At 43.0% G+C, this 25,292-nt stretch overlaps 1 protein-coding gene across 1 annotated transcript; it reads right to left on the bottom strand.

The window, feature by feature from the left end:
- Positions 1 to 819: 819 nt before the first annotated feature.
- ITFG2 (integrin alpha FG-GAP repeat containing 2) lies at positions 820 to 19,544 on the bottom strand. Its single transcript, XM_069971166.1, has 12 exons — positions 19,391 to 19,544; positions 19,213 to 19,308; positions 16,929 to 16,970; positions 15,913 to 16,072; positions 13,703 to 13,839; positions 12,095 to 12,240; positions 11,913 to 12,007; positions 10,608 to 10,661; positions 7,510 to 7,601; positions 3,181 to 3,298; positions 2,916 to 3,089; positions 820 to 1,711 (listed from the first exon to the last, which is right to left on the bottom strand). Exons 1-12 carry the CDS (start codon positions 19,484 to 19,486, stop codon positions 1,599 to 1,601), a joined length of 1,323 nt encoding a protein of 440 aa, XP_069827267.1. The 5' UTR covers positions 19,487 to 19,544; the 3' UTR covers positions 820 to 1,598.
- Positions 19,545 to 25,292: the final 5,748 nt, after the last annotated feature.

Raw genomic sequence — 25,292 nt, 5'->3', positions numbered from 1 at the left:
GGTGATAACTAAATGGCTCAGGGAACAAAGCATAGAGATTCTGGGTCCATGGCCTGGAAACTCCCCAGATCTTAATCCCATTGAGAACTTGTGGTCAATCATCAAGAGACGGGTAGACAAACAAAAACCAACAAATTCTGACAAAATGCAAGCATTAATTGTGCAAGAATGGACTGCTATCAGTCAGGATTTGGTCCAGAAGTTGATTGAGAGCATGCCAGGGAGAATTGCAGAGGTCCTGAAGAAGGGTCAACACTGCAAATATTGACTTGCTGCATTAACTCATTCTAACTGTCAATATAAGCTTTTGTTACGATTTTGTTATGATTGCAATTATATTTCTGTATGTGATAAAAACATCTGACAAACACACATAAAAACCAGAGGGCAGCAGATCATGTGAAAATATATTTGTATCATTCTCAAAACTTTTGGCCATGACTGTATTGCCAACTTTAAGGAGGTGGCAACCAGATATAGGCAAATCTATAGGAGCTAAAGTAACAACCAAACGGAATGGAGTGTGGCCACCTCTCCAATCCTTCCCGGTTCAGATGCAATGTTGACATAGGTGTTGATTCCAAAGGTAGGATGTGCAGAGATTTATGGCATAACCTGTGAATATGACTTAACTGAAAAATCATTTAAAAATTGTATAAAAACAACAAAGTAGATATGACTTCTGGCACATGATATGGGTGTGTCCCCTGATTAGAGAGTTTTGGGAGGGGGTGCTGAAATAAGTGGTAGTCCCGTATGATCCTAAAATATGCCTATTTGGTATTCTAGACTAGGAAAAATGGACACACCACCAAAGAATATTTCTGAAAGAAGCTTTATTTTTGGCAAGAAAAACAATAGCAATTCGGTGGATGGACAGCAGACAACCGACTGTCCGGAAATGGAAGTCCTTAGTTAATACTATGTTGCCATATATGTTCGTTACTTACAAAAATAAGGGGTGCACTGCTAAATTTAACAAGGTCTGGGATCTGTGGTGTGCTTCCCCGGCCACTAATTATTCACCTAATCAGTACATGAGAGCGAGGGATACTATGTAAATATGCCTATGTTATACTTCCTTTTCTTGTTTCAGATACTGCAATTTTACAAGATTACGTTTTCTATACCCAATTGTTTATGCTATGATTGGTCCTTTTGAGAGAAGAGTTGGACTGACCAAGTTCCAGCCATTTTCCATTCTATTGGAAGTTTCCAGCAGACTGTTTAGGATTTATCTATGATGTATGTTATCTTTCTTTTATTACATGTATCACTGGACGTGTATGTTCGTATTTTATTGGATGTACATACTTCAATAAACCGCCATCCTATAGCCATGTATACCGCCATCCTATAGCCATGGATACCGCCATCCTATAGCACGTTTATGAAGCAATGCCTCCCATCAACTCTTCAGCGAAGACCAAATGACTTCACAGAATAAAAACAGAATTCTTGCCATACAAAAACATACAGAAAGGCCACAGGTCCACATTGTCAGATTATGTATGGCTAATCATTACAAGTGATTAAGTATCATTCTATGCCTGTAGACAAGGCACACAGCCAATGATAACTACATAGTGGCCCAGAAATCAAAGTCCCATTGTCTGTGTGGTCTCCTTCTCAGAAGAGTCCTTATATTTTCCATTAGAACAATAGAAGGTTTGATGGATGAGATCCCGTACAGCCGAGACATCATTAACATCTGAAACACAAAACAAGCATACCCTAATATGAACATAAATGTTTAGCAGAATGGATTCTAAGAAAGTTGACCAAAAACTAAAGTAGGTGTAGCATTATTTTTGTAGACAACAAAGATTGCTGACTATGGGCCCTATTACACAGGACGATTATCGTGCGAAAAATCGTTAAATCGTTCGAATTTAAACAATTTCATTAAACAAACCTAAAATTATCGGTAATCGTTCGCTGTAATTCCACGTTCGTTCAAGTTCCGCATTTTTTCACTAATAGTGCAGTGTAATTGCACATTGTTCATTGTTTTTCTGGGATCAGAAGGAATAAATGATCATAGTAACGATCGCAATAACGATCGTAACTAACGATTATCGTTCTGTGTAATACAGTGAACGATTTCAGGTTAACGATAATCTCTTTGCGATCGTTTATCGTTAAAAATCGCTCAGTGTAATAGGACCCTGACTCTGCACTGCAGTAGACAGATTAATATGTAAATGAGGCTCAAGTGCCCAGGGGTCGTTCCCATCTGCATGTGCCAAGGGTTAGCCAACCCATCTCCACTCATTCACCACGGAGGGTAGGCAAGACCCTGGGCTCTTGCTGCGCTTGGGAACACCCCCCTATGGCACTTTAGTAACATTTCCATATTATACAGACTGCTGACAGAGCCACTATAAAAGTAACCTATTAGATCACAGAAGGTCACAAGCTGGTGTCCTTTAACCTGAAACAATTTTGCCCCTTATGCCACATGCCTTACATTTGTGATGGACTAAAGACATGAGCTTGACCAATGTGACAATCTGAAATGTCATACTACTATTTTTGCATAGATTTCGAATTTCAACACAGGGTATCCAGCTAGTAAAAACTCATGTCTTATCCTCAGTACAAGCTATCAATATTACATTAGTGGGTTCTGTCTCCTGATAAACCCACAAATTAGTTGTTCGAGGGGAGCATGGTACTCATGTGGGTTAGTATTGGCAGACTGTATCACCCCTTTATAAAAGAGTGCACCTACTGTGTTCTTAAAAAAAAAAAAAAAAAAAAAAAAAACAACAACAACACAGGATTCATCTGCCAGTGTCGCTACAAAAAAAAAAAACAACAAAAAAACATTTTCTAGATCTCATCACCCCATAAAAGAAGCTGATGTAAGCCCAAAATATTTCTTTACATGCCACAGATAAAGGTTCACTTACCTATATGTAATTTACTAAGAAGGGATGTGAATTCCTCATTTTCCTCCAATACACGCAGAAGGTTAGAGGATTCTATCCTTTCCAGTGTTATGGACCAATATACATAAATTTTCTGATTGAAACCGACATAAACCAAACAAGGACTATTCTGGTTACCCCTGCAGGCATATAGTCCTAGTGAGAATATTAAGACATGTAAGAAAAAATTTAGGAGGATTCAAGGGTTTCCAAATATCTATTCTATACTGTACTACCTTTAACCTACCAGCACAGAACGCACTGACATTTTCATCAACCTGGAATCGAAGGACTGTGCGATTGTGATCAATGATGTATGTTTGCCCATCCCATGCACAGGCCACAACTTCTTCTTGTCCATTGCCCTGAAGGAAAAGAGAAAGTACATAATCTTAGTTGATCTTTACTTGCATATACTGAAAAGCAGGAAATAACTATAGGTAATACTTCTACATGGCCTCCATGCATGGTGCATCAGTGTTCAGGTGCAGTTCCTATACAAGGCAGGATTAAAGTTTCATTTACACAGAAAGGGTGGGTTCACACTGAGGAATTCTAGCAGATAAATTCCGCGGAATTCAGTCGGCTGTACGCGCACACGGCCGCCCACCTCTCCGCCCGTGCCATAGACACCATTTTATGCACGGGCAGATTCCACATTCATGTCAATTCTTTCGCCGGAATGCGGAATCAGTCGGCCCATAGAATGGTGTCTATGGAGCTGGCGGAAAGGCGCGCGGCCGTGCGCGCATACAGGCGACGGACTTTCGTGGAATTTATCCGTGAGAATTCCTCAGTGTGCACCCACCCAAAGATTATCTGTCAAAGATTTAAAGCAATTTTTGGCAGATAATCTGTCAGATGATCTTTCTGTGTAAATGGACCCTACCTATACGGTCATCTAAATGCAGTTATTGGCCGCACATGTTTAGACAAAGATCAAATCAGCTGACGAATGAGTGTTTGCTTGCTTGTCAGCTGATTGCTGGCCCTTTTACAAGGGCTGATTATGAGGTAAATAAAGCACATCTAGGAAATCTCATTAACAATAGTTAGGCCCTGTAAAAGGACCCTAATGGCCCTATTCCACGGGTCATCATAGAGGAGCAAACGAGCGCTGTCAGCGCTCGTTTGCTCCTCGTTCCCCGTTCGCTGCCGCCGCTATTCAACGCAGCAGCAGTGAGCGGGTGAGTGCGGGAGGGGCGGCGGGGAGCTGCGGGGGGGCTTCCCAGGTGATCGCTGATCGTCCGGGCAGCCCATAGGATATAGCAGCGTCTGCTGCAGACGCTCCTACTCAACGGAGCGACGGCAGCAGATTGCTGCTATATCAGTCGCTTGTTTTTCAACATGTTGAAAAACAAGCGACTGCAACGATCAGGCGACATGAACGATGTCGGCTGATCATTGCACTCTATTCCACGGGACGATTATCGTCCGTAGCGGCTGATATCGGCCAAATACGGCCGATAATCGTTCCGTGGAATAGGGCCTTAAAGGAGTAGTGCGGCGCTAAACAATTATTCACTAAATAACACACATTACAAAGTTATACAACTAGGGACGGTCGGAGCGGTTCGGACGTCTGTCCGAAGATGACGTCATGGCACAAGATGGCGGACGGGGGTCGGATAGAGGCAGGTATGTATAGAACACTACACTTCCGGGTCTAGTGTGGGTGGGTGGAAACACGGGGAAGGGGGTGATTCACTAACATAACATACATTACAAAGTTGTATAACTTTGTAATGTGTGTTATTTAGTGAATAATTGTTTAGCGCCGCACTACCTCTTTAAGGATGAGGCAAATATAGCACTGTTGCTATTTGAAAAATCTGGTAAATAGTTCTGTAACTGTCTAGCTTTTATACTAGCCTGAGGTTGTCTTAGAAAAAAATATGTCCCTCAATGTTGGCGTGTCACATTTTAGGGCATGCTGCTTCCCTTGAGGCCACGCTCCCACCATGAAGCCATGCCTCTTGATGAATGCGGAACAAACAGTGTCCAAAACACTTATTTTTAGACAAACATGCCACACTGCATACAAAGGGCATCTAAAGGTCCTTTTAAAACTAAAGACTTGTCAGGCGTAAACTGATCAGCGATATTGACGCTCGTTTGCAGTGCCTTTACACGGCACAACAATTTGATAGGTATATATCTGTGCTGTGAGTTTTCAGATCACAAGCAGTGTTTAGTTACCATCCGTGCTGCATGTGATCTGGCACCCAGATCTCCATTCCTCCGACCACCAGCTGAATCATCAGGCTCCAGCTGTCAATTATTCGGGAGGGGCAAGGCCTGAAGAAACAGCAGTGGCCAGAGCTGGACAGGAAAGCAAGATGCCAAATTGCAAGCAGTGCTAACTATAGTAAGGTTCTGTAAGTATGCATATCTGTGCAGTCAGTTTCTCTTTATTGATATTGGGCACACATAAAACTGTTTACACAGGGAGATGTGGGACAGATAGCAAAAAATTTTGAAACAGGCTCAAAAAGCATGATCTGTCGAAGATTGGTTGTGTTCTGTCACTTTCATACAGGCTGATTATTGGCCGAAGATAGTTTATAGTAATGCTAGTAAGAGACCCTTAACCCTTTGAGGACCAGGCCCAAAATGACCCAGTGGACCGCGCAAATTTTAATCTTAGTGTTTTCGTTTTTCCCTCCTCCCCTTCTAAGAGCTCTAGCACTTTCAGTTTTTTATCTACAAGGCCATGTAAGGGCTTATTTGTTACAGGAATAGTTGTACTGTGTAATGGCGTCATTCATTTTACCATAACATGTATTATGGAATTCCAAATATATTATTTATGAAGATATAAATTGGTGAAATCGCAAAAAAGAATGCAATATGGTAACGTTTGGGGGGTTCTTGTGTCTACGTAATGCACTATATGGTAAAAGCGACATGATGCAATTATTCTATAGGCCAGCCTGAACACAACCATATGCAGGTTTACACAGATTCTCTAATGTTATATATATTTTTTTAAAATGAAATCCTTTTTTTTGGCAATTAATTATAAATAAAATGGGACTATTGTGACGCTTATAACGGTTTTATTTTTTCACCTACGGGGCTGTATGTGGTGTCATTTTTTCCGCCATGATCTCTAGTTTTTATTAATACCATATTTGTGAAGATCGGACGTTTTGATCACTTTTCATTAATTTTTTTTATATATAATGTAACATAAAATAGGTAATCCGCGCACTTCTTTCCCTCTTTTCGTGTACGCCGTTTACCGTTCGCAATGACGCTTGTTATATTTTAATAGATCGGACAATTACGCACGCTACGGTATATTATATGTTTATTTGTTTATTTTTATATGTTTTATTTATATAATGGGAAAGGGGGGTGATTTCAACTTTTATTGGGGGAGGGGTTTTGGGGTAGTGTGTTAGTGTTTTGAACTTTTTTTTTTTTTTTACACATTTGAAGTCCCTTTGGGGGACTTCTACATTCACTACTTGGATTTCTACACTGATGATTGCTATGCCATAGGCATAGCATTGATCAGTGTTATCGGCGATCTGCTCATTGAGCCTGCCTGTGCCGCAGTCACACTGTGGGGGGTACCGATCGGTAAGTGACAGGGGACTCCCCCTGGCACACTTAAACGCCGTGGTCGCGCCGCTTACACTTAAACGCCGTGATCGCGGCGTTTAAGGAGTTAATGACACGCGGCAGCGCGATCGCTGCAGCGTGTCATTACCGGGAAGGTCCTGGCTGCTCACTGCAGCCGGCCCCCACCTCCTATGAAGCGCGCTCCGCTCCGGAGCGCGCGTCATAGCGGGAGAAATACCCAGGGCGTACAGTTACGCCCTAGGTCGTCTGGGGACAGACTTCCATGGCGTAACTATACGCCCTGGGTCGTCTAGGGGTTAAAGGAGAAATCCTGCAAAAAAATTTTATTAAAGTATTGTATTGCCCCCCCCCCCAAAAAAAAAAAAAGTTATACAAATTACCAATAAACACTTATTACGGGAAATGCTTATAAAGTGCTTTTTTTTCCCTGCACTTACCACTGCATCAAGGCTTCACTTCATGGATAACATGGTGATGTCACGACCCCACTCCCAGAGCTGTGCGGGCTGTGGCTGCTGGAGAGGATGATGGCAGGGGGACACTGAGGGACACAGGGCACTGGAGGGACACTGAGCATCCCTCTGCCATCATCCTCTCCAGCAGCCACAGCCCGCACAGCTCTGGGAGTCGGATCGTGACATCACCATGTTATCCAGGAAGTGAAGCCTTGATGCAGTAGTAAGTGCAGGGAAAAAGCACTTTATAAGCATTTCCCGTAATAAGTGTATATTGGTAATTTGTATAACTTTTGGGGGGCAATACAATACCTTAATGAAAATTGTCGCTGAATTTCTCTTTTAAGCATGGCACAGTTAAAGCCAAAAATAAAGTAAATCCAAGTTGATAAATTTAGGCCACTGTCCTTCTTGTGTGTTTGCAGACAAGGTAGATGAAATAGTGACCCCGCCCCCCACAAACACTGTAGACAGGGACAGATAAGTCATTTTATAGTGATCATTTTTGTACAATATAGGCACTGGCTCACCGTTACATCAAGCTTCTCCAAAGCAAAGAGCTGATGATCAACCTGAACTGACCATAAGAGCCTGTCAGATCCCTGCATGAGCTTTAGTGTGCCTAGAGAGATACAATGACAAAATGAAAATTTAAGAAAAAAAAGCAGAATAAATCCAGTCAAAAGAAACTGTCACAGGTCAAATCAAGTTCTAATCATAGCCAGCAAAATAACTGTGCTACATGAGAATACTGCCATATACGTAAAAGGGCCCCACAAACCCTCCGACTCTTCACACATGCATGTTTACTGCCCCAGATTAGGATATATAATTAGCTATTTCACTATCAACTGAAAACACTTATAACCTATAAAAAAAAACCACACACACACACAGTCAGATATGCTGAAATCTAATAGGTCTGATCCAGTTGAGCTGCCTCTTAAAGTAAATCTGTGAGGTCAGAATTGGAGTACAAACTGCTGGTAGACATATAGGTGATAATACAAGCCATTCAGTACCTGCAGTGTAGCTGCCTGTGCCTATAAAAAACACTTTTATCCCCTGGTGACAAGTGTCAAAGAGGCGGGGCCCCTGTGCTGCAACAGCTCTCCATTGTCTCTCTTGTTTGATGAGCAGGACAGACAAGGTGCGGCTTGCAGTCCCGAACCTTGATGAAAACTCACACATGCACAATACCAAATTGTTGAGCAGTGAGGCCGGTCCAAAAGCCGGCAAGCTCACTGCTTGTGCATCGCACAAGGCATGTGTGAGAGTTCTTAAGGGCTTGTGCTGCAAACCCAACCCTGTCTGTCCTGTCTATCAAACAAGAGACGCAGGATTAGGGCTGGGCGATATTGGCCTAAATCAATATCGCGGTTTATCGCACATGTAGCCGCCGTAACGATAATTGAACGATAATTATGACACACCCCTTTTGCAAACCACACCCACTTGCCGTGCCAAACTGGCGATATTTTGATTAAAAAAAAGTTAAAAAGAACTCACTGAGCAGCAACCCATGGTTAGTCTATTATCATTATTATTATTTGTCATTATTAGGGGGTCTCAGCAGAGACCTGGACATGTGTATATACAGGTATACACCCTCTACAGGGTATACACAGGTCACAGAGGGATAGGTGTGTATGACTATATGGGGGGGATGGATTGGGGTGTATTACTATACAGGAGGTTGGGATCGGGTTACAGGACTATACAGGCAGCACATAGGGATAGGGGGCGGATAGGGGTGTATGACTATACAGGGGGGGCAGATAGGGGTGTATGACTATACAGGGGGGGCAGATAGGGGTGTATGACTATACAGGGGGTACAGATAGGGGTGTATGACTATACAGGGATGGCAGACAGGGGTGTATGACTATACTGGGGGATAGGGGTGTATGACTATACAGGGATGGCGGACGGGGGTGTATGACTATACAGGGGGGGCGGATAGGGGTGTATGACTATACAGGGGGGGCGGATAGGGGTGTATGACTATACAGGGGGGGCGGATAGGGGTGTATGACTATATACAGGGGGCGGATAGGGGTGTATGACTATATACAGGGGGCGGATAGGGGTGTATGACTATATACAGGGGGCGGATAGGGGTGTATGACTATATACAGGGGGCGGATAGCGGTGTTTAACTATACAGGGGACGGATAGGGGTGTATGACTATACAGGGGGGGCATGACTATACAGGGGGGGGCGGATAGGGGTGTATGACTATACAGGGATAGCAGACAGGGGTGTATGACTATACAGGGAGGGGGCAGAGGGGTGTATGACTATACAGTTAGGGTGGACGGGGGTGTATGACTATACAGGGATGGCAGACAGGGGTGTATGACTATACAGGGAGGGCGCACAGGGGTGTATGACTATACAGGGAGGTGCATGCTGGTACCTGTAGTCCCCTCAGCAACAATACAGGGCTGTAACATAGGAGGAATGGATGTGCTGCAGCAGGCAGGATACCACACACAGCTATAAGTTATCCTGCCTGCTGCAGCCCATTATTCCTCCTATGTTACAGCCCTGTATTGTTACTGAGGGGACTACAGGTACAGCTGCTCCTCCAGCTATGACATGCCGGCGTCACTGCACACACAGCACAGGGACGCCGGTATCAGAGCGGGAGGTGGAGGAGCAGCAGGGCCCAGGTGACAATGCCGCCCGACGCGCCCCCCGCCCGTCTGGTCCCAGGCCCCGTCCAGCCGCACCTGTCCATCCATGCGCCCACCCGTCAAGTCCGGCGTCCCTGCACACACAGCACATTGACATGTGCAGCGCTCGCCGGCCGGGGGGGTGGCTCGGACGGGACTGGTGCCGGTGAGGGCAATGTCAATGTGCTGTGTGTGCAGGGATGCCGGACGGGACCGGACTTGACGGGTGGGCGCATGGATGGACAGGTGCGGCAGGACGGGGCCTGGGACTGGACGGGTGAGGGTGCTCGGACAGGCGGGGGGCGGGTCGGGCGGCATTGTCACCTGGGCCCTGCTGCTGCTCCTCCACCTCCCGCTCTGATGCCGGCGTCCCTGTGTGCAGAGACGCCGGCATGTCAGTGGTGGAGGAGCAGCAGAAAAAAAATACAAAAATACCGCAGATACCGTCCTGGCTAAGTTGAGGTCGGTTAACCGACGCCAGTGACGGTATCGGTATTTTTGCGGTATACCGCCCAGCCCTACGCAGGATTAACAGTTGTTGGAGCACAGGGGCCCATCAGAGGGAAAGCTACATCTCTCTGACACGATCTACCAGAGGATTAAAGGGTTTTCACAGGCAGAGAGTTGCACTACAAGTACAGAGTTACAGAGTATCTTCTTGTTATACTAACTCTGCCAGAAATTTGTACTCCAATTTTGACTAGACAATTTTACTTTAAAGTCTTTGCAGGATCTTTCAACATTTATCAAAAGTGTATAGCCCGTTTTTTTATAGTCTGTGTTCAATTACACACCTAGCAAAATTTTGAGACTTAAAGATGAACAAGTTTTTTTGTGTGTGCTTTTTTTTTTTTTAATAATTATGTATTGAAGCTGGTATTCAGCAGTATTTTCCACAATCCCCCCCCCCCCCCCCCCAAAAAAAAAAACAACAAAAAAAACCACATACCATCCAGGGTGCAAAGTGCAAACAAACCGGGTTCCTTGTTTCCAACACCAGGTCCTGACAGGAAACACATTTTGGCCATGTTATGCATATTCTCGATAGGCTTTTCTTAAAATTTACTTTACATTCATATGCCAATTAAATTAGATACTTCTAATTGCATTAAGCTACCATTACATTGTAACCGCACTTTAGATCTCCTGTCAGATATGATGGATAGAAGTCGGACACCTATAGAGTATCACATAAGTTCTATTTTGATAGTACCATATATTTAGCTTAGCAGATACACCACCAGCCTGCAGTAGTGTCTCTTCATGGGCAATCTCAGATCAGGCAGGGGATCTTAAAGGGGTTATTCAGTGCTACAAAAACATGGCCACTTTTGCAACACTCTTGTCTCCAGATTGGTTGGTGTTTGAAACTCAGTTCCATTAAAGTAAAAGCTTAATTGCAAACTACACCTGACCTGGAGACAAGAGTAGGGCAAAAGTGGCCATGTTTCTGTAGCACTGGTAACCCCTTTAAGTGGAAGTACACACTACATCTGAGACCAGATACCTGACTGACGGCATTTCTTAAACTTTATTTGTATAGGGAGAGTATGTAAAACTTATGTGTACTCTCCCATAAGGAAACAGTAAATGGCTAATAAACAGAGAACTCACCAGTACCTTCCTCATCAACAGATTGTATCCCTTGCTTTGTCAGACACCAACAGCACTTGTTGTGCATATCATTGAGGGCACAAAGTCCACTGACAATGTGAATGGTACCTCCTACTTAACATCTGGGTTTGGAATAGGATACTATTACTTCAGACAACATGAGATGAAGTCTTATCTCTGGGTGAAGTAAAGGAAATTGGTGCTACCTAATGGTTCTTTCAGATGGCCCGATATGGGGCAGTCGTCAGCGGAAGCAATTGAGCGCTCATCAAAAAGATCGGTGCTCACTTGCAGTGTCTTTATGCGGCACAACCAATCGAGCAGCTGGGCTGCACGAACAATGCATATTGGCCGCACATCCCATTTACACAGGAAGATGTGCAGCTAGTAAATAATGGTCTGCTCAAAAGATAAGATCAGCCAAGGATCAAGCGTTTTCCCACTCCTCAGCTGATCGCTGAAACATTTTTACATAGGCCAATTATCGGCCAAATGAGCAGGTCTAGGAATGCTTGCTAATTGTCCCGTGTAAAAAGGCCTTAAGAGAGTCTCCTTCATGCAGCTGCCGTCACCTGCCTTGTTCACCAAAAAGGTGGCAGGGGACGACATTGTCCACAACCAGTTACCCAAAAACACTCACCTTGCTTGATATTTCCCATCAAGTGTGTGGAAACATTTTTATTGTGTATGCGGCCAGAGGTCTGGTGAAGGATGACATCTCGAGCAGAGTTCTCCCTGTTCAACACAACAAATGTGACAATTTTACCAACAGTGTTTTTACCAGTTCCTTTTGCTTTTTATCTCTCAAAACTCATCACCTACCTTGCCTCTGCAGCTCCTGACCCCTCTGCTCCCAGCATGGACTCATCACCCCAGGTACACTTTAGAATTGCATATCCACAACCCGGCTGGGACACCATTAACTCAGGGATGCCATCTGCACCAGGGTTTACAGAAAGACTGTCAACCTGCAGTGGATAAAAGTCAAACTAATATTAAGCTGCTAACCCTCTCAGCATAGTTGCCAATAAAGTTGCTAAATAAAAGTTATACGCCGTCTCATTTATGAACAGCAAAAACAAGATGCCAGGTCTGCCTTGCTTTTAGGCCCCGTTCCCACTGAGGAAAGGTAGCGGAATTCCGCAACGGAATTGTCCGCTGCGGAGTGCCGTTAGCCTCCCGCTCATAATGGGAGTCTATGGGAGGTGCGGGCTCCTGCCCTGTCCGCGCTGAAGAATGAACATGTTCATGTATCTTCGGCTCCAGGAACGGGACTCGTCGGAAAGGGTAAGTATCCAGGGGCTGAACCAGCGGGTTGGGCGGGCTCTGTGCCCGCGTCCCCGGTGACAGGTTCCCTTTAATGCCCAGGGCCTATTTTTCAAATCTGACCTGTCTCTCTTTAGGAAGAGTTAAGTCTGCGATGCTTTTAAGTATCAGGGTTATTCTGTTTTTTTTGTGACATATTCCTCTTTATGTCTGTGGTATACTTTGGTTGATATACTCAGTAGTTTTTTTTGGAAAAATTTTCATTTCTTTATATTCAAAATTCTCTTTTCTTAAGAAAGATAATCATGCCACATGAACTAATTATTACTGCAACATCTACAACATGTCTACTATGGTGACGTCATTTGGTGAACTTCCTTTTACTTGATAGGATGTTAGAGGACTTCAAAGTTTTGCAGCCATTTCTCAATTTTCATGAAAATTTCACTTCTAATTTTATTAGGGACCAGTTCAGTTCTGAAGTGGATTTGTGAGGCCTGTATGTTAGTTACCCCCATAAATCCCTCCACTGTAAAAACTGCACCCCTCAAAGTATGCAAAGTAACATTAACAAGTTTATTAACCCTTTAGGTGTTTCACAGAAATTTAAGCAAGTTGGAGGGGAAATTTAACATTTTCATTTTTTTGGCAGATATTCTATTTAAATTATTTTTTTCCTCTAACACAGCAATTACTAACTGAGAAATACCACTCACTATTGATTCCCCTTATTGCAATGATTCTAGAAATCCCCCATATGTGGCCGCAGTGCGTCACCTGACTCAACCACAGGCAGCAGACATGACAGAGACCGCTTTTACTTTGAGAGAACTATGATAAATGTTTAGTGCAGTGGTGAGGGGCCAAAGGCCCCCTGCCACTGGTTTATCATCACAGCCCAGATCAATAAGACTGCATGGTCTCCATATATCTGTGAAAGTGTGTTTATTCAATACATGTGAAACTTAGAAGACCACCCCTCGTAGGACCACTTTTTATTTCCCTTTTATGCGTGTGAGGGGATGCATGTGGCTTAATATAGATTATATCTATTTATATACACACACTGATGGCACTATGTACAGGAGTCATGTATACATGAATACATCAGTGCTGGCCATGTGGATTATCAGCAAGTACATAACTGTATTACACATAGTTTACCTGTCCCTCCAGCAACCATTTCTTTAGAGGAACAAGCTGCCCACAGGACAGATCAGCATCTGGGGGACTCTCCCAACGAAATGCTCGGACTACACGGTCTGTGTATCCTAAAACTAACTCACAGCGGCCATCTCCATCTAAAATGAAAAGTTAACTGCAGAATAATAGATAAAAAAATATTTATAAAGCTATCCTTATGAATATCCCCAAGCGCTTAACATTAGTCCTATACTGTGTATAAGCAGACAGCTGTCAATCAGAGCCCATAGACAAGGGTGCACTGTGGCACAGCACTTGTTCTCCAGTTTATCAGAGGATCGGCTGCACAGAATGATGTAAGTGATACAGAATTCTGTTCATAGTCTGTTAATACTCTATGTTGTCCTTCTATGAAGCCAAATGGTGAACACTTTCTTTACAAAGCAAAAAAAACCTTAGTGCCCTATTCCACCGGACGATTATCGTTCAGACTATCGTTAAATCGTTCGAATCAAAATGATAATCGTTCGGTTGAAATGCAGTTAACGATTAACGATCGAACGAGAAATCGTTGATCGCTTTATAAGGGTCCTATTCCACGGGCCGAGGAGGGCCCGATCAACGATGTAAACGAGCGGCGATCTGCTAGATCGCCGCTCGTTTACTGGGCCTATTCCACGGCCCGATGATCATTGATCGAGGGCTGCAAGGACATAGTTACCGATGTCCTTGCAGCATCATACATTACCTGTCCAGGCTTCTTCTCCGCGCTGTTTTCATCTTCAGTAAATGGAGCTTAATTGCAAACCACACCTGACCTGGAGACAAGAGTAGGGCCATGTTTTTGTAGCCCTGGATAACCCCCTTAATGTGGTAAAAGTCTGCACCCACGCATTTAGGCTGTGCTTCTACATATGCATTCTGGTTGTGGTGAGACACCCCCCCCCCATTTCTCCCCTAATAGCTGCGCAGTAGCATTGCACAGGTCTTGGGGAGAAATTGGGGCATAGCTTCCATGCCATTCAAAATGCACTCTAAATGCATATGTGGAGACACAACCTCGAGGTCCTTCCTTTTCTGCTCCTTGGCAATCTACTTCCTCCCCCTGGCCATCTCAGAACTTACAGATAAGGATAAGAGAACTTGCATGCAATGTTCAATATTGCAACGACATCGGGCAGCTATTGGACATTGCGTGTAGACATGATTTCATCTGCATATAATGCTCCCGACATACACCAAAAATCCCCTCTGTCGTCTTGGAAAGGTATACTTCTGAGACAGCCAGTGGGAAGAAATAGAGCAGAACAAGTAGGACTATTTCTGCTCCTCAGATAACTCCTTTAAGGGTACAAACACACACAGCTTATACGCTGCGTATTTACTGCTGCGATACGCAGTAGATACGCAGCAGATTAGATCTAAATAACTGAACACAGTATCAAATCTGCTGCGTATCTGCTGTGTATGTTTGTACCCTTAAGGGAACAAATCACTGCTAGCAAGACCCCAGAAAGGAGTGCTTACACAGGATTTGTGCACCAGCCATGACTACTTTGGTGCTGGAGGAACACCCTAAAGCCTACATAAATTAATACAGCGAAGGAAATTTTCATGGGCTAGGAGGATAGCTGTTAGCGATCACTTACATGTTTGGGAACAGCACTGGGGGCTTTCTGACACAATATGCATAGCTGTATGCTGATTTAGCAGTGATTGGTTCCTTTTAAAGCAGACCTGTCAAGGTGGTTAAACTAAGTGCTTGGTTGTATATGGTTTCTCAGTCTGATTTTTATGCATAACTTACTTTTACAGATTGAGCCCTCCACTGCTGAGATGGTGGTCTTTTTACTATTATGGAAATCATCTCCAAAAGCCCAGGGGATGTTCCCTCTGGATATAAAAGCCCAGCTATGAAAATCTCATGGCTTGCCTGCAATGCCCCGTGCAAACTTTTATCTGCCTCTAACTGCTTGATTGACATCCAGAAGGCTTTACTTTCAACTACACAGCCCAAGATGAAATCATGCGTGAGTGCTCTCCAACCTATGCTCTAAGGGTGCTTTTACACAGTGCAGTACTGCTGAAATTTTGAAGAGTTTACTCGCTGCAAAAGTGCACCAAACCACAATGTGTGAACACAGTCTAACAGTCTAAATAGACAAATGTGCGATTACTACTCAAAACATATCAACCAGTGAATGGCGGGTGACAGACCTTTTAGCTCTTACCTATATCGCTTATCAGGGCAAGCTTAGTATTTGCAGGTAAATGCTGAGTGTATGTAGCTTTCTGTTCTTCTCCCATTGTAAGGTCACATGGGACATCCAATTTTGAGCTAAGATCAAAGAGATGAAACCAGCCCTCTGCACTTACTGCCACCACAAAATTCTTACAGAGAAGAAAAAAAAAAAAAGTGATACATACAGTTGTAACATAATTGTCACTAAAAAGAAACTTTTGACATACAAAAAAGTTTGACCACTCAGGGTCTGGGTGTTCAGACCCTTATGGATCCCTAAAAGAAGTAAAGAGGGGCTTAGCTAAGCACTTCACTCCCCAACCACTCCTGGCAACAGCTACAGTATTTTGTGCTAATTAGCACTTCATCCAGGTCAAGAATTTTCCTGGCTGCATTAAGTGCTGATTAGCATGAAATGGTTCTTGCCAGGAATACACCTGCCACTCCCTGCACTGACACACTGTAACAAATAAAGGCTATGCACAGTGAATCTGTGAGTTTTGCTACTGTTTTTTTACTTGTGAAGAATACCTTGTAATAGAACTATGCAATGTCTCAGCTACCTGGGGTATAATATGGGCCTTTACCAGGTTTTTGGATTCCACTGCAGTTGCCATTCCACTTCCAGTCATCCACTGCTTCCAAGAATAAAGCTTGGAGTAGGACATGCCCGCTCAGCCAATCACTGGCCAAGACACAGCTGGCAGGCCCTGCTCCAATCCCTTGTCTCTGAAGCAGATAGAAGACATGAGCATCGGAGCACAAAAAGAAGTAGAGCAGGAGCTGCAGCAGGCCAGGGTTTGTAAGTCTAGCTTACAAATTTTAAGTCTAGCTTAAAATTGTAAGTCTAGCTAACTTAAAATTTTGTCTTCCTATGGGCACTGCGATCTGTTTTTTTCTTTCTTTTTTTATGCCAGAGTAGCCCTTTAAACGGTTAAAAAAAATGGCATCTGAGCACACAGTGAAATATAAAAGTAATTGACCATCCCCAGAATTTATACTTACCTTTCCTTTATTGCACACATCACCAACACCTACACAGGTCAGCTGAAAAACAGAAACAGTATACATTTGACTAATGCTGCGTTTACACGGCGTGATAATTCGCCCGATCGTACGATTAACAATTTCGAAGTAACGTTTTTTTTTTTTAATAATGATCAGAGTTTAAACGGAACGATATATCGTACGGAAAAATCGTTTTGCAACCGTTTAAGACTATCTCGCACATAGGTTAAATCGGTGAACAACTGTTTACATAGAACGATCTGTGAATTTTTTCCGAACGACCAACAACGATTTGAGAACATGTTCAAAGATCAAAATGAATGATTTCTCGCTCATCGCTTGATCGTTCGCTGCGTTTACACGTACAATTATCGTTCAAATTCGATCGTTATCGTGCAAATTTGCACGATTATCGTTCTGTGTAAATGCAACATAAGTGTCCAGATCACTATTAGGCAGAGAGGAGGGGAGAATTCTGAGCGATGACATGAGCAAGTCTTATGCTGCGTTTACACGGAACGATTTATCGTGCAAATTTGCACGATAACAATCGAATTCGAACGATAATCGTACGTGTAAATGCAGCAAATGATCAAGCGACGAGCAAGAAATAGTTCATTTTGATCTTTAAACATGTTCTCAAGTGATTGGTCGTTTGCAAAAAATTTGCAGATCGTTCCGTGTAAACAGTCGTTCACTGATTTAACCTATGTGCGAGATAGGCTTAAGCGATCGCAAAACGATTTTTCCGTACGATATATCGTTCCATCTAAATGCTGATCGTGATAAAAAAAAAAATTGTTACTTTGAAATCGGTAATCGAACGATCAGGCAAATTATCGCTCCGTGTAAACGCAGCATTAGTAATTTACATTTAGAAAAACTATACAACCATTTTAAACTTCCAGCTTCTTCCACTGGGGAGCGCTATCAACATATAGCATGTAATACAAAGCAAATAAACTCAAGAATTGTCACCTTCTCTTTACTTCAAGCAGGACCATATATATCTGGTGTATTGCTCCAGAGGTTGGGGATAAGAGAGAACCTGGGTCACTCCCCTGATAGATGAACACCCCTGGGCTCTAGACCTCTACTTCCAATAAGCTGCATGAGTTAGGCTAGGTTCACACTGCGTTTTTGCATTCCGTTTTTTTTCATCCGTTTTCTGCAAAAAAAAACGGATGGAAAAAAAAACGGACGCAAAAGTAGTGTCAGCTACGTTTTTGTGTCCGTCAAAAAAAACGGATCCGTTTTTTACAATAGAAGTCAATGGAAAAACGGATCAAATGCACACAAATGCATCCGTTTTTTTCATCCCTTTTTTTGCAAAAAACGAATTGCAAAAACGCAGTGTGAACCCAGCCTTATGCTGCGTTTACACAAGACGATAATTGGCCCGATCGTACGATTAACAATGTCGGAGTAACGTGTTTTTCTTTTTCCATAACGATCAGCGTTTAGACGGAACGATACATTGTACGGAAAATTCGTTTTGCGATTGCTTAAGCCTATCTGACACATTGGTTAAATCGGCAAACGACTGTTTACACGGAACAATCTGCGAATTTTTTGCGAACGACGATGAGAACATGTTGCAAGATCAAAATGAACGATTTCTCGTTCGTCGTTTGATCGTTCACTGCGTTTACCCGTACGATTGTCGTTCGAATTTGATCGTTATCACGCAAATTTGCACGATAATTGTTACGTGTAAACGCACCAAAATAAAAACCTGTTTTCTCTGACATAATATGATAAGGAGACTGAGTTTTCTTTTAGTCACTTACACAATATTACCCAGGATATCTGAGTTGTTGCTTTTTTTTTTCGTTTTTTTTTTTAACCATGAAGATTTATTCAGTGGGTGACCAACTACTGGCACCAACATAGGCACAGAGCTGGAAGTAGACAGCTCCATGTATTGTATAGCTGATGTGCTGGTTACTCAGCTCTCATTCCCTTCGATAGGAGCTGAGCTGCAGTGACCCAGTATGACCACTACACACTATACAGCGCTATCACATCCTGTGCTGGGATCATGCTTTACACTGCAGCCCTGCTGGCTCCCAATGGTCAAGGTTCTATCTACTTGTAAATAGAATAACATAGGCATAAAATAATGTAGAGAAAACTAGATCATAAACCGCTAAATAACACTGTAGTCTGTATGTGCACAGTATATGACACTGCCCGATCTTCTGCGCCTAGCACATACATCAGTGATACACGACTACAACTCCCAGCATGCCCTAAGAGCAGTGCGGGCGGCAGGACCCACCATGCCGGAGCAGCAGCGGCTCAGCCAGGGCTTGCTGTGGTCGTTCTTGTAGACGTGCAGCCTCCCGCAGGTGTCCCCCAAGACCAGCTCGTTCAGCTGTAGAGAGAAGAGGGGGCGTGGTCAGTGTCTGGCAGCGGCACCAATTGTCATCCCCCAGACCCCCGCCCCCTCCCGGTACCGAATCATTGTCCGCGTCCCCGAGGCACAAGGCGTGCGGGAACAGCGACCCGCTGAACTCCAGCACAGCGCGCTGCACGTAGCTGAGGGACCGCATCACTGCCGGCAGCAGAGCGCCTCCCGCCCGGAATGTGTGCAGCACGGTGTCGCCTGCTGATGACGTCTCCTCGGGAGGGCACGTGACTTGTCCCTGACTCTGCTGTCCTTACGTGCGTTATTAGTGCGGCTCTGTCCTCTGGACTGTTTGTCCCAAATAACATCCTGTGCTATTTGGCTAATAGAAGTGATGCAAGAATACAGAGGAATGATGCGGATTTACCTGTCTGGTGGAGCCTCCATGGTGTGTGACACTAATCTGCCCACCAAGTCAATGGTTCCTGATGAGCTCCATTGTCAGGCTGTATCATCAGCATAAACAAATTGCCAGCCCTTTCTTTCTTGAGCCATTTGGTCCATGTTTGAAACATTTCTTAAAGGGGTTATCCATCGAAAATATTTTTCTTTCAAATCTACTGGTATCAGAAAGTTATATAGATTTGTAATTTCCTTCTATTTAAAAAAATCTCTAGTCTTCCAGTACTTATCAGCTGCTGCATGTCATGCAGTAAATGTTTTTTCAGTCTGACACAGTGCTCTCTGCTGACACCTCTGTCCAAGACAGGAACTATCCAGAGCAGCAGCAAATCCCCATAGAAAACCTCTCCTGCTCTGGACAGTTCCTGACATGGACAGAGGTGGCGGCAGAGAGCTCTGTGTCAGATTGAAAAGAAAACACCATTTCCTGCAGGACATACAGCAGCTGATAAGTATGGAAATACGATTTTTAAATAGAAGGAAATTCCAAATCTATATAACTTTCTGAAACCTGTGGATTTGAAAGAAAAAGATTTACAGCGGATAACCCCTTTAAGCAGTATGTAAAGGTTCTTGTGTATGCCTTGTGCTGTTTTAGCTAATGTGGCAGGCATGGGTTTCCCACCATACTTATTCCTGATCTCACATTAAAATGATTTTCTAATGCTGCCTTCATTTCCCATGATGCCTCTCACTGCATAAGTCTCATCACTGCACTTCACCTAAATGGATCTTATTTAGGCTATGTTCACATAACGTAAATATAGGGGCAAAATACAGATGTATTTGGATAGTTGTTGCAATGTTTATTTCAGGCCGTATTTATCCAAATACGGACGTATTTTGCCCTTATTTTCACATTGTGTAAACCTGGCTTTAGAGTGTATTATAAAGTAATATTACCATCCATGCTTTGGCTTAAATACTGGAAGTTTTGAAAGGAAAGCACCCTAGTGTAACAAATATTCAGAATAAAATCAGAATGGGTCATACCTATACATGTTCACTAGTATTGTGATGCCTCCCCCACACACACAGTATTTGATGACATATTGCACCATGACACACTACCTTCTCAGACTTACCTCTAAGTACTCTTCCCGGGAGATTCTGACTTGGCTGATCCTTTGTAGTCATCTTTCAGGGCTCTGTTATTGATCATATATTGATATATAGGACAGTTGTCTCCAATAGGTGGCACCAGAGAGCAAGCTCTCCTCCTTTTGGGTAAGCTGGTGTGCTGCTTGAGAACATGCATTTTATTTTCTGGCATTTTTCAAGTCATATACGGTACATCCAAAAAGAAACCAAAACGCTAGTAGCACTTTGAATATTTTACCATAGACTTTAATGCAACTTCCATGAAAAACTCATGGACACTTTTAAGGTAGTAATCAAATGAACACAGAAAGGGGTAGTATAAATGGAGAGCTGATGCCTGTCTATTGTGTATCTACCACCCCTGTGCTTGGCTCAGCCATAACTACGTGTGTGAATGCTGGTACTCTCACACCTTTTAGATCACATTGATACATAGCTGTCGCAATGTTTGCGGTGAAGTAATGAAATGCTTACATTTGTTCTACCTTTTTGGTTAGTTATTATTGGTTAGTGCCGGATTTATAATATTTGTTTAACAATTTAACAAGAATCTACGACAATTTAGTGTTTGAAAAGCAAAGTTCATTCTCCCATCTTGGTGTAACAACCCAGCTAAATCAATATGTTACTTCAATAGCTGACTCCAAAAAAACAAAGTCTATGGAGGGTCTAAATCAGGGATGTCAAACTGAGGCCCTCCAGCTGTTGCAAAACTACAAGTCCCATCATGCCTGGACAGCCAAAGCTAAAGCTTTGGCTGTCCAGGCATGATGGGAATTGTAGTTTTAAAACAGCTGGAGGGCCTGAGTTTGACACACCATCTGTGCAATCCAGTTGTATAAGAATCACTATGTGTACGAGCTGTAATAGAGCTGGCATAGAAGTCCATGAGGCCTCCAAGTTCTTACAGTGGCATACAGATATTTTCCTCTTGGATTCTGCAATGTGGCTACTAATGCTCTGTAATATGGCTCCTGATGGAACACGTATAGCTACATGTATAGCTTAAGTATAGGTGAGCAAACAAAACCTATACAACCCCATTCGTCTGAACTTTGCTAAAAAATCGGTTCAGCACAAACTTGAATTGGTCACATGACAGAAAGGAGAAGGAGGAAGGATCCCATGACCTCTGGGTAGCCCATAATGCTTTGCAGTCAGCTCTACAGGCTAATCAGGAGACAATATAGGTGTGATGCCAAAGCCACTATAAACAGCCTATGTACATAGCGTCAGCAGACATTTTACAGATAGCAGGTGTTAGGAGATGATCTCTGTGAGGTACAATGAGCAGAGGACAACACAGATAGGAGTAGGCCTACACAAGCACAATTATACATACAGCAGCTGAGTCTGCTCTGTCACTGCTAAACCTGTTTCATTGCAAGTTGTGTAGCTTTTTTTTTTGTTTGTTTGTTTACACTTATTGTTTAGAAAAAATTTGTGCACAGAGGGTTTTATGTCAGAGGATATTGTCAAGTTTAGGCCAACTATTAATTGGCTTAAAGGGAAACTATCAGCAGGTTACAAGCCTCTAACCTGCTGATATGTCCCTATTGCACACGCAGTGCTGAGGATGAAGGTAAGTTTCTAACCTTCATCTTCAGCACAATTTTTGTGTAGTTTGAATTTAATCCAAATGCTAATGAGGTGGTTTGGTGCACTGGGGCAGGGCTACCACCCTCATGCACCAATCCGACTGGCCCCTGGACAGCCCATCCCTTCTAATGAATATTTATCCAGTGTTGTGCAGTGATAAGTAATGAACTAATGTCACTGCAAAGCACCACCCACAGGCCGTCCAGGGCAGATTGGTGCACTGAGCGCAGTAGTCACACCCCAAGTGCACCAAACCACCTCATTAGCACATTAATTAAACTAAAAACTACACAAAAATGGTGCCAAGGATGAAGGTAGGAAACTTACCATTATCCTCAGTGCCTATGTGCTTCAAACCTGCTAATAGTTTCCCTTTAAATGTGCACCAGAATTTGCGCAACTATAGCTGTGCCCCTTTTATTAGAATCCATCCACCTGCTTTTTGGAACCGTCAGAAAAGTCTTAACAAAAGTGTTGAAAATGTGTCAAAAGTGATATGAGAAAGTCTGTGGTGTAATAGTAAATATGGACCATTGTTTCCAGGTGCAAAGCCTGTTGCTACTTCCATAAAAGAGATTCCTCCGCTCATGCAGCGTGTTTTTAAACAAGCTGTTAGTTACCTTAGCCATGCATATTGCTGGATTGCTGCTATTATGACTATTATGGGGGCATCTATGATGGCATACACCACGGAGAAGGCACAGGCATAAATCATGGGAGAAATCTACACCTGTTCAGGAGCAGGTATAGATTTCTGCGCCCACCATGCAGCAGGCGTGGGTCCCACCAGATTTACCTAACATGTGCCTCTCAGTAGTTCTGGCTGGGAAAAGAGGGAAAGGGCTTTATTTAGAGTAAGACTGGTGTAGTAGTGTACCAATCTTGATAAATGTCCACCTTTGTATTATACATGAGTTTATATGGTGAAGTTTGGGTTGGAACCTAACATTTTGCTTTATTCACCGAACCTGCCAAAGTGAACTTTTGACATTTTTTTTACCAACTTTGTTAGCTGTCCTCACTAAACTGCTGCTCTGTCTGACCCGGTTATCTCTGAGAAAGCTTAGAGAACAAACAGCATGATCCCCAGGCATGTGAGCGCCATGACATCATCCAGTCACAGATCTTACATAAAGCTTGTTGGTAATTAACAAACATTTATTTGTAGGGTCTGCATCTCCTTACTGCCCATCAAAGAGGGAGCTCAATAAGTACATTCCCCAGCACACATTATCTATCTATCTATCTATCTATCTATCTATCTATCTATCTATCTATCTATCTATCTATCTATCCATCTACAAATTGGATGAGAGTGGCACTACAAAGCCAAAATGTAGCGGGTGCCAGCAGACTTGGTTCCGACCACGAACCTTGATTTGTAGAGAAGACGATGATCCGCAGCACACCAATCGAGTGAAAAACTAGTGTTTTATTATAAAGTTTTCAAACACAGCAACACAGTGTAGCACGACGTTTCGGCGGGATATCCGCCATTTTCAAGTGCATTTCAGTGAACTCAAAGACTGATTTAAATATCCACACATCATTATACATAGCAAACGTGATTGGTGAGTCAAAATGTCACTCACAGTAGGGGACCAATCGGTCCATTATAGTGATTAAAGGAAAAAAACAGGTGCATAATATAATAGTGAAAAAATATTGTGATACGGTGAATATAAGAATATACAAAATAGAACTTGAAACATGTTATATGAATATATACTTTCTTAAGGAGAGTGAAGCAATAAACCGGATCACTTGAGAGACGCCACATACTTTAGAAAATTAAAAAGCACACGTGGGACCGTATGTACAGAGAACAAGATTCAGAAATGCATATATATAATTGTATTCTACATGCTAGGCAAGACTACTCCACCAGACGGGAGGCTCCGCCGATTCTTATCCGGAACGGGCAAGGAGTCAGCGGGTAGTGACCAAGTCCAACAACCGCACGGAAACCGCGCGAGATGCATGAACTAGTCCCAATCCTCCTGTCATGTTGTGGATACTTGTCCTGCCACAGGCGCATGATGTGAATAGTCCTTATAAGTAATGTGCAGTGAAAGGCGAAGCTCTCTCTCCGGTACGTTCACTCTCCATACAGATAGAGCATCTAGGAGAAATGCAAACATAAGACGTAAGTAAAAAACTAATTACGATATATACTGATATAGTTATATATTAATGTATAGGCTCATATTGAGAGTTCACTGAATATTCTTACTCAAATGATACTGAGTGAAGACAGACATAAATGCATTGGCATGTGGAGTTTATCTGAACATGGAAGTTGTTACTTTATATTCCACATTTAACCCTGCAGGTTGCAAAGTGTTTAGTTCATAAATCCAATAAAGTTCTTTCTTCATGAGAATTGTGTGTCTATCACCCCCTCGTTTTAAAGGTTCCACACGGTCCAAGACCATGAATCTCAGATCTCTCTCCGTGTGTCCCCTTTCCGTGAAGTGCTTTGACACAGGTAAATCAAGTTTTTTCTTCCTGATAGAGTATCGGTGTTGTGCCAGTCTCGTTTTTAAATCATATGTTGTCTCACCAACATATAATTTTTTACAGGGACAGGTCAAAACATAAACCACCCAATCAGATGTACATGTAAGAAAATGTTTAATCTGATACTCTTTCTGAGACATCGGATGTGTAAAGCTGGATCCCTTTAGCATATATTTACAGTTCACACATCCCAAACAAGGGAAGGAACCCATTCTTTTGGATGTCAGGTATGTTTGTTTGTCTTGTTTGTGTTTGTTCAGGTCTGAGGTGACTAATCTATCTCTCAAATTTCTATTTCGTCTGTAAGACATCAGTGGGGGGGCGTGTCA

This window comes from Dendropsophus ebraccatus, chromosome 1, assembly GCF_027789765.1.
Source record: "Dendropsophus ebraccatus isolate aDenEbr1 chromosome 1, aDenEbr1.pat, whole genome shotgun sequence".
Lineage (NCBI taxonomy): Eukaryota > Metazoa > Chordata > Amphibia > Anura > Hylidae > Dendropsophus > Dendropsophus ebraccatus.
Note: the sequence above shows the minus strand (reverse complement) of the source record. Positions and strands in the feature narration are given on the sequence as shown.

Bases quoted from the DNA above. Each gene is read 5' to 3' on its own strand.
- ITFG2 (XM_069971166.1), bottom strand. From the start codon at position 19,486: ATGCGGTCCCTCAGCTACGTGCAGCGCGCTGTGCTGGAGTTCAGCGGG. The intron at 13,840-15,912 runs GTAAGAGCTAAA...TTTTCATTTTAG, and splicing joins TGCCCTGATAAGCGATATAG to ATGGAGATGGCCGCTGTGAG. The intron at 3,299-7,509 runs GTGAGCCAGTGC...CTTTTCCTTCAG, and splicing joins TGGAGAAGCTTGATGTAACG to GGCAATGGACAAGAAGAAGT.